Source organism: Thermobia domestica, chromosome 4 (genome assembly GCF_964235325.1).
Source record: "Thermobia domestica chromosome 4, izTheDome1.hap1.1, whole genome shotgun sequence".
Classification (NCBI taxonomy): domain Eukaryota; kingdom Metazoa; phylum Arthropoda; class Insecta; order Zygentoma; family Lepismatidae; genus Thermobia; species Thermobia domestica.
In genome coordinates, this window is record NC_137457.1 from 22,881,019 (window position 1) to 22,893,647 (window position 12,629).

General features: G+C 37.3%; 1 protein-coding gene across 1 annotated transcript in view; it reads left to right on the forward strand.

Annotated features, from left to right (window-relative positions):
• T3dh (Type III alcohol dehydrogenase) overlaps nucleotides 1-12,629 on the forward strand; it is a 59,137-nt gene that overhangs the window by 22,410 nt on the left and 24,098 nt on the right. The window contains exons 5-6 of the mRNA XM_081755326.1: nucleotides 1,121-1,289; nucleotides 9,529-9,696. Of these exons, the coding sequence (XP_081611452.1) occupies nucleotides 1,121-1,289; nucleotides 9,529-9,696 (337 nt within the window). The remainder of the gene's footprint in view (nucleotides 1-1,120; nucleotides 1,290-9,528; nucleotides 9,697-12,629) is intronic.

The following is a 12,629-nucleotide window of genomic DNA, read 5'->3' on the forward strand; positions in this document are numbered from 1 at the left end:
TGCCAAATTGCAATGAATAATAACAGGATCAACTGGAACCCTCTTCACTGCCTTAATGGCAAGCGCGTATGCCTTTTATGCACGAGGTCCAGGATTTGATTTTTGGAGGGAGAGCATCCAATGCATTTTAATTGTTCAGATTCCATTTTGAGCTTTATATCTCGTCCTGTTTAGCCACACTGTTAGCAGAGGACATGTAGACAATCAGTCAGGGGCGGATCCAAGGAGAGGGACGATCGCCCCCCCCCCCAGAAGAGGAAACTTTCTTATTTTATATATAAATAAATCAAATCCCAGAGTTTGCAGCTCTTAAAAGTAGCTCTAAGTAGCAGTATTACAACCCACCGCTCCCCTCAGAAGTCCGTCCCTGCAATCAGTCAATTAATTAGAAACTCGATCAACTTAGGGTGACGACGGTTTAAAAAAAAAAAAAAAAAAAAGATAGGAAAGCCAATACAAGGAAATAATAATAACAAGAAAAGTGCTGAAGCTAAAGGTGAACATACTAATAAAGTGTTAACCAGTGCCTTTATGGTAAGCGTATTGAGTACCTTCGGCATTTTTATCTTATACTCTTTCCTTAATATGAGGAAGCTTTCTTCCCCTTTCTTTGAAATGAAATGGTATTTTTAATGCTTTTATCTAACTGATTTCTATTTAAAGTAATTAAATTGCCCTACTTTAAATTGCATTCCCTTAAACTTCACACTATGTAAAACCTCCATGAATAATTGGCTGCCTAAAGTATTGGACCATCCTAGGCCCACGATTGACCGTAACCATTTGCCTAATTAACGAGACGCACAGATTGAAATGTTTGTTAGTTATTATTAGAAATTAACGGGGCACATAGATTGAAATGTTGTTTATTATTAGGAATTAACGGGACGTACAGACTGAATCGTTTGCTTGTTTATTATTAGAAATTAACGGACCCACAGATTAAAACATTTGCCCTTTATTATTAAGAATTAACGACACGCACAAACTGAAACATTTGTTGTATATTAAAAATTAACGGAACGCATAGACTGAAACGTTTGCCGTGTATTATTAGTATTTACTTTCACTTATTTAATACAGTGTATGATAAAATGTTCCTTTTGTCTTATCTTTCCAGTACCTACTACCACAGGAACAGGAAGTGAAACTACCGGAGTAGCCATCTTTGATTACAAACCATTAAAATCTAAAACAGGGATTGCAAATCGAGCTCTTCGTCCCACTTTGGGCCTAATAGATCCACTTCACACTCTTTCTCTTCCGGAAAGAGTTGCTGCTTATAGCGGGTAAGGAAATGAAATTTAATAACAAATAAATTTCATTCGTTGTTAACGTGTTTAAAAGAAATTTGAAGTGGTTAGATTTTATCATCTTCGTGAGAAGCTTTCGTGCCACTATTTGAGATAGATAACTATTCGATCTATAAATAGTTATTCTTTATACATCAAACAGTTCTCTAGCATGAACAGTTTCATTAAAAATACGTGAAAGTTACTCATTTTAGATATCATCTATTGAATTTACTACTAAGACAAGTATTAACTTGCTAATTTTATTGGAGCGAATTAAGTGCACTTGCTTCATAAAAGGAATTATACAAAGGATACTAGGAAAGTTACAATACGACGCAACCATGTGTCGCAGGAGTTTGCTTCTTGGCGTATGCTGAGACGTTCACCCTTGCACCATAACCGCTGCACCAAGTAGATATTCATTAGCAGTGTTAGTCTAAAGTGATTGCTATGGCATCTTGGTCACGAAGTGATATACAAGAAGTTTTGCAGTATAACTTCGTGCGTGGTTTAAAAGTAAACCAGTGCTTTGAAGAAATAATTCTTGTACTGGGTGATGTCTGTCCACATCGTAAGACTATATTCAGGTGGTACAGAGAATTCTAAAGGGAAAATTTGACTCTAGAGGATGCTGGGAGGGCGAGAAAGCCCCAACCGTCGGTTCCGGAAGAACACATTAGTTTTAGACACACAAAAGACAACACAGCTAAATGGTACACTGAACAGTCCCTAACTAAAATCATCGAATCTATGAAGAACCTAGGAGCAAATTCAAGAACGAACATCTGGTTCCTTCATCATGAAAAGCCTGCACCAAATATTTGACCACTAGAGGACTGAAGCTTCTTCAACACCTTATTTACAGTCCAACCTTGCTCCCTGTGACTTTACAGTGTTCCCGTATGTACAAATGAAGCTGAAAGGGATGCGATTTTCCAGTGCCGACGATCTTCTGAGGGCTTGGACAAACAGCGGGCCGTACTCCCTAGTGAAACTTTGCAGATCTGGTTTAACGATTGGTTTCAGAGAATTGAGAGATGTTTTGAATGTGGTGAAAATTATTTTGAATAAAATAAATAAATAAATTTGTAGTGCAAAACTTTCCTAGTACCCTTTGTTATAAAAAAGCTTTCAGCTAATAAACATTCCAATAGTAAAATACTTCAAAATCTCATTCAAGCTCTGTCTTTCGGTATGCGTATGGTGAAAGCGAATTCAAAATATGCATAGTATAGAAATACATAGTATAAAACATTGGAAAATTCCAATATTCTAGGTACTGAATGCTTACGGTTTTGTCAATCTTAATACTACATTTATAATCTGTAGATACTTGGTACTTGAAACATAATCATTAATTCTTAATTATTATGTAGATAAAAGTTTCCTGACTAAAGATAGTAATTCTCTTTTCAAATAAGGATTGACATTGTTTCATCATTGCTACTGAATTAGCTCATATCTAATGAGTTACGGCTATTTTACGGAATTACGGTTATTTTATCATCCTAATTGCCTGATTGTTTACTTCTTATAAATGAATTTGTTTCAGCAAGTGCACTAAACTCTAATATTATTTCAAAATAGATTGGGAACTCCAATTCAAGACCATTTACGTTTACTACCAATACATTTTTTTAAAGCTAGCACCAGCTAATGCCCCTACATCAGTGGTTCTCGATCTAATTCTTATCACAACCCTCATTTTACCACATCATCTTGCCAGCGACCTCCTATAATTTCTGGTTTGTAATAAGCTTGTGTGGGATTTTTAATATATCTACTGCGGAGATCTCAAGATGCACATCTATTTCTATAAGAGTAGAATCCATTTCTTGTATCTAGTGGATATGATAACAGTAATATTTCCCTACGATGAAAGTGCTGGTTCAAGAGGATATTAAACCTCTTCATTGAAGAGGTCATCAAAGTTACTGATCTAAGCCCACATCTTCTTGATCAACTAATAGAATTATCATGCGACAAGTCCTTGCTTTTCTGTAACTAAGACTTGGACGAATCCTGGCTGAAGAGGAGAGAATATCCTGGTTTGGTATCTGCTGTTTTAAAAGTAATAATTCCATTTGTTACGTCGTATCTGTGCGAAAGTGGTTTTTCTTCCATGGTAAGCGTTAAAACAAAGACAAGAAACCGCTTATCAGTTAAAAATGACTTGATAATGTGCGTCACGGAGATTGAACCAGACATTGCCGCACTAGTGAAATCACACTATGGTCTGGTGTCTCATTAGCTTTCAATTTTAATTGTATTTCAATATGCAGGTTTTGTTGCATTTGTATTTTTCTGGTATTTCAATATGCAGTTCTAATTAATTTCATATCGTACCCCTTACATTTAGATTGATTTTTAAACAACTCTGCACCTATTGAAAATGTTTGGTAGACCTATATTTTGTTGTTCATAACAGTACGTATAAAAATAAAGGATTTAGAATTTAGATTTCTGGGCTGTCGGCGTCTAAGGCCATTTAGCCCGTCACATTTGAGGAATGACGTCCCTCGGCTAGCACACTATCCGGGGAAGGAAGGAAGAAAGGATTGAGGAAGGAAGGAAGCGGCCTGGGACCTATAAATTAGGTACCACCTCGGCATTTGCCTGGTGTGAATGAGGAAAAACTAAGAAAATCTCATTCAGGAACCTATCAGAACAAAATTCAAAATAACATTTAAAAATATTTTCCTGGTATACGGACAAAATCTCGCGGCCAAAACATCGCCGCCCAAAATCTCGCCGGCCAAAACCTCGCGGGACAAAATCTCGCCGGGCCAAAACCTCGCGTGGCCAAAACCTCGCCGCCCAAAACCTCGCGGGACAAAATCTCGCCGGGCCAAAACCTCGCGTGGCCAAAACCTCGCCGCCCAAAACCTCGCGTGGCCAAAACCTCGCCGCCCAAAACCTCGCGGGACAAAATCTCGCCGGGCCAAAACCTCGCCGCGAATGAAACTTTTCTTTAAAATTTACCCAATGTGTTTCCTAATATGCAATTCCACATCACAAATAATAATAATAATAATAATAATAATAATAAGATACAAAACATCGTGTGCGTGGGCTTTCTCGGGTTATTCCCGTTTCCTCCCACTTTCTTTATTCGATCATTTCCTTCATCCTGGTCATCTACGCCTCCTTTAACCTACAGGACATAATCAAGGGACGTCGTAAAAACTCATATATTGTTTCATATTTTCATAAATATTATTAGATTTTTGTTAAAATTTTAAGTTTTTGGATGTTCCAAAGTTCACGAAACTAACCTCGTTAGTTGTCATTACTTTTCTTATGCAGACTTTCTTTCCCTATAACCAGTTTAAAAACATCCTGTAGCCCTACCTTCACATTGAAATCCTCTAATACAGAAATAGAATTTTCATATGGTATCGCGGGACTTGGTCAAATACTCGTGATACTTCTTCTGAAACAGCGTCTTTTATACCGTCATCCTTATCATCTGTTGGAACATTTACATTTTGGACAGGCGATATTTTGGGTATGGCGATATTTTGGGGCGCGAGGTTTTGGGTGGCGAGGTTTTGGCCAGGCGAGGTTTTGGCCCCGCGAGATTTTGGCCCGCGACGTTTTGGGCGGCGAGGTTTTGGCCAGGCGGGGTTTTGGCCCGGCGAGATTTTGTCCCGCGAGGTTTTGGGCGGCGAGGTTTCGGCCTGGCGAGATTTTGGGCCGCGAGGTTTTGGGAGGCGAGGTTTTGGCCAGGCGATGTTTTGGTCCGCGAGGTTGTCGCCGCGAGGTTCTGGCCGCGAGGTTTTGTACCCAAATCTATTTTCGTATATTAGATTTTAATTATATTTATCTCTTCCGCTTATCTTCGTGAGCCCCATGTTGAGAAGCTGCTCTAGAGCAATAAACTTACTAGAAATATGTCCCATTTTTTATCGGTGTGTCATGTGAACTGACAAAAAAAGTTGTAATCTCTCAATGAGACAAGAACTTATCTTTTTTTTCCTAAGCAACGTGAAAGATAATAATATAAATGTAACAAATAATTTACAAGATTATTAATTACCAAAGTGGGTTTTAATAATTATTCATCTTATTTACTAGATCAATCTAAGTTGTTGTATGTGTAGAAAAGTTTTTTAATTTTATAACTTTTCTGTGCAGATAATTAATACCAGTGAGAACATAAATCAATTTGAGTTTCAGTTTAATTGGATGGTATCCAGCCAGACTAGACCAAGTATCAATTTTTGCGAAATTGAATTACTCATACCAAAGTACAGGTAATGATGTGAATTTTTATCTGGCAAAGTAGCCCAGCTATACTGTTATTCAAGGCTCAGTGGTAGAGCGTTCACCTCTGGTGCTTGGGGTCCCGGGTTCGATCCCAGCCCCCGCCAAGTGAACTTTGTGGCGGACAAACACCGTGTGCGTGGGTTTTCTCGGGGTTCTCCCGTTTCCTCCCACTTTCTTCATTCATTACTCATCATCACCGTCTCCTTTAGCCTAACCGGCATAACCGTGGAACGTAAAACTCAAAGATTTCATTTCATTTCATATACTGTTATTCAAATAGACACAATTTGATATAATTCAAGCTGATCCACTTTGCCAGATAAAAATTCACATCATTACCTGTACTTTGGTATGAGTAAATCAATTTCGCAAAAATTGATACTTGGTCTAGTCTGGCTGGATACCATCCAATTATATGTTATTAAAGAACTCGCCATAAGCATCCTTAATACTGTAAACAACGACAAACTGTTTCAGCTAGTCACCACTGTCGTCTTCAGTGTGGATTAAATAGTATGTTATGAAGTGGCCATATAGCAGTTAAATCTAGCTATACTGAAAAGCTGATAGGGCATGATATGAGGATGATTGAAAAAATACGGAGGTTTTATTAAACGCCTGTAGTATGTGGATGTAGAAGTAAATGCTGAGAAAACTAATACATGGAACTTCGATGTGACAGTAATACTGCAAATTATGGATACGTGAAAATAACAAATAATACTTCCAACAAAGTAAATACTTTCAGAGTTCTAGAATTAACACATCAAAACCGTGTCCACGAATAAATTAAATGTTGATTGAAAGCAGAAAATTCGTGTTATTATTCAGTTCAAAATCTTGTGTCGTCGCAAATTCTGTCGAGAAATGTGAATCATGCCTGTTGCGCTGTAGGGTTACGAAACATGGTCGCTTACTTTGAGAGAAGAACGCAGACTGAAAGTATTTGAGAATAAAATCCTGAGGCGAATATTCGGGCTCAAGAGGCATGGGAATGGGAAATGACAGAAACTTTATAACGAGAAATTGCATAATTTCTATCGTTCGCCTAACATTGTTAGGGTCATCAAGTAGGGGTATCAAGTGGGAAGGTCATGTAGTCAGAATAGAAGAATGTGTGAATGCTTTCAAAATTTTAACTGGATCCCAATAGAAAGCCTAGGCCTAGATGGCAGCACAATATTAAGATGGATCTCGCAGAATTAGCAGTACTAAGTCGAAACTGGATCCAGTTGGCTAAGGACAGAAATGAATGGACAAGTTTTGTGAATGCGGACTTAAACCTCCGGGTTCCATAGGCCATAGAGTTAGTTACATTGAAAAGTCACTTTCTAGTTACAAAAAATATTTTAAGGATAACTTATCAACATCTGGAGTTTATAAAGCATGAGTTCTACATCGACATGATGAAGATAAATATTTACATTAGGATTAAGGGACGATCTATCATTTTCGGAACTGTCAAGATAGAATTACTTAGTGGAAACGCCTGGAAAAAGTACAACTTGCCAAATTAATATGGCGTTGGATTACCCTTTGCCCTCAGGCAGCTCTGATGCGACGTGAAATGAAGCCATAGGGGAATCATGTTAGTAGCAAGCGGAATATTGCACTATTCTGCGTGCTACGAATATTCAATTATGTTTAGATCCGGGGATTGGGAAGACCAGCAGAAGCGTTTAACTTCATCCTGATATTCCTCAAACCACGCAACAGCTGCTCCAATCCCCGACTGTGTGAGTGGGCGAGTTACTATTCTAAAATATGGGTCATTTCCCGGAAACATCTACACCAAAGTTTCTCAACCTAGGGTGACGAGTGGGTTTCATGGGAGGTAGCAAAGATAAGCGGAAGAGATAAATATAATTAGAATGTAATATCGGAAAATATTTTTAAATATTATTTTGAATTTTGTTCTCATAGACACTTTTATTTTTAAACATACTGTTAAGAACAACAAAAAAAAAGGTCTACTAAACATTTTCAATAAGTACAGAATTGTTTAGAAATCAATTTAAATGAAAAAGGTATACGATATGAAACTAATGAGAACTGCACGTTGAAATACCAGAAAAATACAAATGCAGCAAAACCTGCATATTGAAATACAATTACAATTGAAAAATTGAAAACTAATGAGATACCTGAGCATGGTGTGATTTTACTAGTGCGGCAATGTCCGGTTCAATCTTCGTGAAGCACATTATCAAGTCATTTAAAATACTCAGTGACTTTTTTTTTAACAACAGTCCAAGTTTTTTTTAACCAAAATTACAAATGGCTTTATTTTTTTTTTTTTTTTATCATATGACCCAAAATTAAGGGAATTATGAAGTTTTAAAATTTTCAAAAGGCTTCCATTTTGAAACAGTATGGCGGATCGAATTCGATATTTGTAATATGAATGAACTGACCAAAGTTGGTTTTAATCCATTCGCTTTTAGGGAAGTTGCTGTATCCACTACATACAAGAAATGGATTATGCTATTATGGAAATAGATGGATATCATGAGATCTCCGCAATAGGTATATTAAAAATCCCACACAAGCTTAGTATAAGCCAGAAATTATAAGGAGGACGCTGGTAATAAAATGGGGATCGTGATAGGAATTAGGTTGAGAACCACTGATCTAGACCATAGGATGCACGTGATCTCCTAAAATGGGGATATAATCACTGGCAATGACGGGAGCAGCAGGCATTAGAATAGGACCCACTGAAAACAAAGATATTGCGGCTTACTGCATCACAGAGTCACCGCTGTGTTTCACGGTTGAGCAGACACACTGCGGATCATACGTTTCTTTGGCCTCCACCACACGTGAACACAACCCGCAGTTTCAAATAAAGTGAAAGATGACTCATCCGACCGTATCACACGTCACCGGTCCATATTGCGTGTGCACGGAACCATCGGCGACGTGCTAAATCGTGATGTTCTCTTATCAGAGGTTTAGCTGGTGCAATCCGACCTTGTATGTCCATCTCGCGTAACTCATTGTGATATCGACACAGGCTGTCGGAAGTGCTTCTTGACTTAATCCGTCATTGCACCGCAGTCGCACGATGGTTCCGAGTGACAATTCGTTTTACTGCTCGGCGGGACCTGTAAGTGATAGTTTTCTTCTGACTATTGTTCCTCTTTGTCAATATGGTTTGGCCATGAGTTTTGTGTGCCATCATCATCTAGGGTATTTTTCTTGGCGGCATACCCAAAACAATGGACACTTTCGTCATGTTTGCACCACATAACTCAGCGCCAAGAATTTTCTCTTTTCGAAATTCAAAGAGGTCACCCGTTTACACTATCAACGTCTGCTTGATTCATTACACATTGCTGTTTTATAGATCCTCATGTAGAACAGAGTTTGCCGTTACCCTTCATCACCAAAAGCTCAGCGCTGCGATCGACCCTTAACTGTCGACAACTCAGACACTTTCCAGTGTCAGGTGTTTCAATTCAATTGATAAGTATCTGTATACTCGCGGTCCGCCATTTGGCCATTGCTAATCCAAAATATTTTAGGATAGGAATTTTCTAGGTAAGTTCTTTGATAAGTTGAATATGTGTCGTTTATATATATATATTTAGTTATTAATTGTAATTTTTTCCTACTGTACAACCAATAAAATAAAATTTCGAATAATTTTGGTATATTTTTAACGTATTCACTTTAAAGTTGGAAGAGCTCATTCGTGGCTAAGCGGTTTGCGTACGTGTTTTTGGTGTGGGAGACCCAAGTTTGATTCCCGCCAGGGGCTCATGTGGCTGGGATTCCACGTTAATCAATAGGTCCAGCTTTCATATAGCCTCGCTGCTGAACGAGACATTGAAGTCAAAATCAACTCAATTTAAGGTTGGATAATTGGAATATTGAAAGTTCAGTTTCGATAGATATTTACAATTTATCGCTCAAATTTTTGTCGCTAATTATTAACATATTATGCTTTCTTTATATCTAGGTTTGACGTCCTTTGCCACGCGCTGGAATCCTACACAGCAATTCCATATAATAAAAGAACCCCATGCCCAGATAATCCTATAAATCGACCCGCTTATCAGGGACAAAATCCGATTTCAGATGTTTGGTCAAAATTTGCTCTCGGGATTATCAACAAGTATTTTGAAAGGTAAGGATAATAATAATTACACATCTTTAGACTCTATTTTAATTAGTATATGTGTTTAGTTTTGTATCAAAATAAGAAAATCAATGCAAATAATACAATCCATTTTTACAATACCAATTTTTACAATACTTCAAAAGTAAAATTTCGATAAATTAGCATATTCCATTAAGAACAAGACGACTCAAATAAAGTGAAATCTTTCAGTTTATCGTCCCACTATTATGCTTTTTAAACTAAGGAAGACGGATGATGATAGAAGGCAAGTGAATAATGATAGAAGAATTCGTAATGATAATGTGGGAGGAAACGGAAGTACCCGAGAAAACTCACGGACATGATGTTGTCCATTGCAAATTTATTTGGCCGGGGATCGAAGCAAAAACCTTACGTATCAGAAGTAAGCGCTCTACCAGTGAGCCACTATAGTGTCTCCACAAGAAGGCTTAAGTTGGTTGTTATTACACACTGGATAATCGTAAGCACAAATACAAGATTTTAGACACATATACACAGAGATATAAAGGCTCTATACGGTGTATATCCTCCTAACATTTTGTAGTTCACTGTATACTCACCTTAAATTTACGAAAAATAGAGCGTATGTAGAGTTGGTATACGCTGTATTTATGAAAACGGTCCAGTGTATATCTACCAAAAATTCTAACCTTACATTACTGCATACTTTCTGGTATAACATTGTCATAAGAGAAACGTTCATCCTTCGCTTTGCTGAAAAATTGACATGCCTAAATGGAAATTAAACCTATAAGATAGTTGCGTTATGGTCATCGCAACTCATTTATTTCAGACCCTCTTGATATCAGATATTGTCGAAACTTTTTTTTTTTTTCAGAGTAATAAGTAATCTCCATCCAGTATTAGAGCCGTGGTAGCTCAGTGGTAGAACGTGGGCTCCCTGGTTCGATTCCAGATCGTGCCAATTTGTGGTGCACAAATACTAAGGGCGTGATTTTTTTCCTGAGTTCTCCTGTTTCCTCCCACTTTCGTAATTCCACCGTTTCACTTATTATCTTCGTCACTGTCCTCCATAGCTTCGGTACATAATCGTGTGACGTTAAAATAAAAATTTAATTTAATTTTATGCGATCCAATATTATAGGGATGCGAGTTATAAATCTAGGTTTGTACACGCGCCGCTGAACATGAATCTTATCCCCCCACCCTCTCTCTCGTGGCTTGGTGGCAAAAATAAAAAGCAATTGATATTACTTCCACTGTTGCCAACTGCAAAAATATAGTATTACTATAATAACTTGTAGATTCTCTAGGATGCATATTTAACGTAGAAAAGACTCACCTTGTATTTGATCCTATATTATTTCCTTATTACAGGATCAAAAAAGTACATAATATCTCAGTAATTTCTTCCAATTTGCTGCAGGAGTGTTCTCGTCCATGGCCCCAGCGCGGGTCGAAATATCGAAGAATAATATGAGGTTTTAATAGAAATACAATAGCACATGGTGCAAGGAGAGTCTTTTCTATAGTATTACTAGCCTATTCAACATTACTGTTATTACTAGTCTATTCTGTAAGACCATAGCTACTCTTTTTTTTTTTTTTTTTTTTTTATCGTTGAATGAAGATGATTGATCCATGTGACCAGACAGCAAAAGTATCATCAACGTATCTGAAGAATCTATTATTTCTGGTTTTAATAGATCTAAAGCTGCAGATGAAATATATTATTGAGAGCTGCTTCTTGCTATCCATTACCGTTTTCGGTCTGTGGTGATCAATGATAAAGCCGGAACTGGTTCATCTGTGTCACTTTCGGTTTCAATATTACCTCAATCAAGAACTCGATTGTTAACTTTTGACACACTACATACTGGCCAAACGTGATGGTGACTCATCAAGTAATTCTTGATTTATGTCTCCCGGACAGATACACGCAATTTTTGTCTCCCGAACAATTGAGAGGACAGAAAGGGTAAATATATAAAGGACAGACGGACAGGGTAAATATATAAAAGACAGACGGACATGGTAAATATATAAAGGACAGACGGACATGGTAAATATATAAAGGACAAACGGACAGATAGGTAGATATATAAAGGATAGACGGACAGGGTAAATATATAAAGGACAGACGGACAGGATACATATATAAAGGACAGACGGACAGACAGGTAAATATATAAAGGACAGACAGGTAAATATATAAAGGACAGACGGGCAGGGTAAATATATAAAGGACAGACGGACAGACAGGTAAATATATATAAAGGACAGACGGACAGGGTAAATATAAAAAAGGACAGACAGACAGACAGGTAAATATATAAAGGACAGACAGGTAAATATATAAAGGACAGACAGGTAAATATATAAAGGACAGACGGACAGGGTAAATATATAAAGGACAGATGGACAGACAGGTAAATATATAAAGGACAGGCGGACAGGGTAAATATAAAAATGACAGACGGACAAACAGGTAAATATAAAGGACAGACGGACAGGGTAAATATATAAAGGACAGATGGACAGGGGAAATATAAAAATGACAGACGGACAGATAGGTAAATATATAAAGGACAGATAGATAGACAAGGTAAATATATAAAGGACAAAGAAAAAGAAAAGATAAATATATAAAGGAGTTTTGGTTGGTAAATGAAACATCTTAGAAAGCAAATACAGCACGAAAAATACGAACTGGCCTCTGTCCAATAATAATAAATAATAGAAAAGGAAAGAAAAACATTATGACTATGCACTCTATGTTCGAAAATTAAACAGAAGAGGGAGGGAGGATTGCTATATGCAAATCTCAGATAATCCATTTCTGTTTCGCCCCGAATTAACACTAACAAGGACAGTTAGATAGTTTCTTTTTCTTCATTTCAAGTGAGCCTAGCTCACGATAACGTTGAGTTCTGGTTTTATGAGGTTAATTGTCGCAT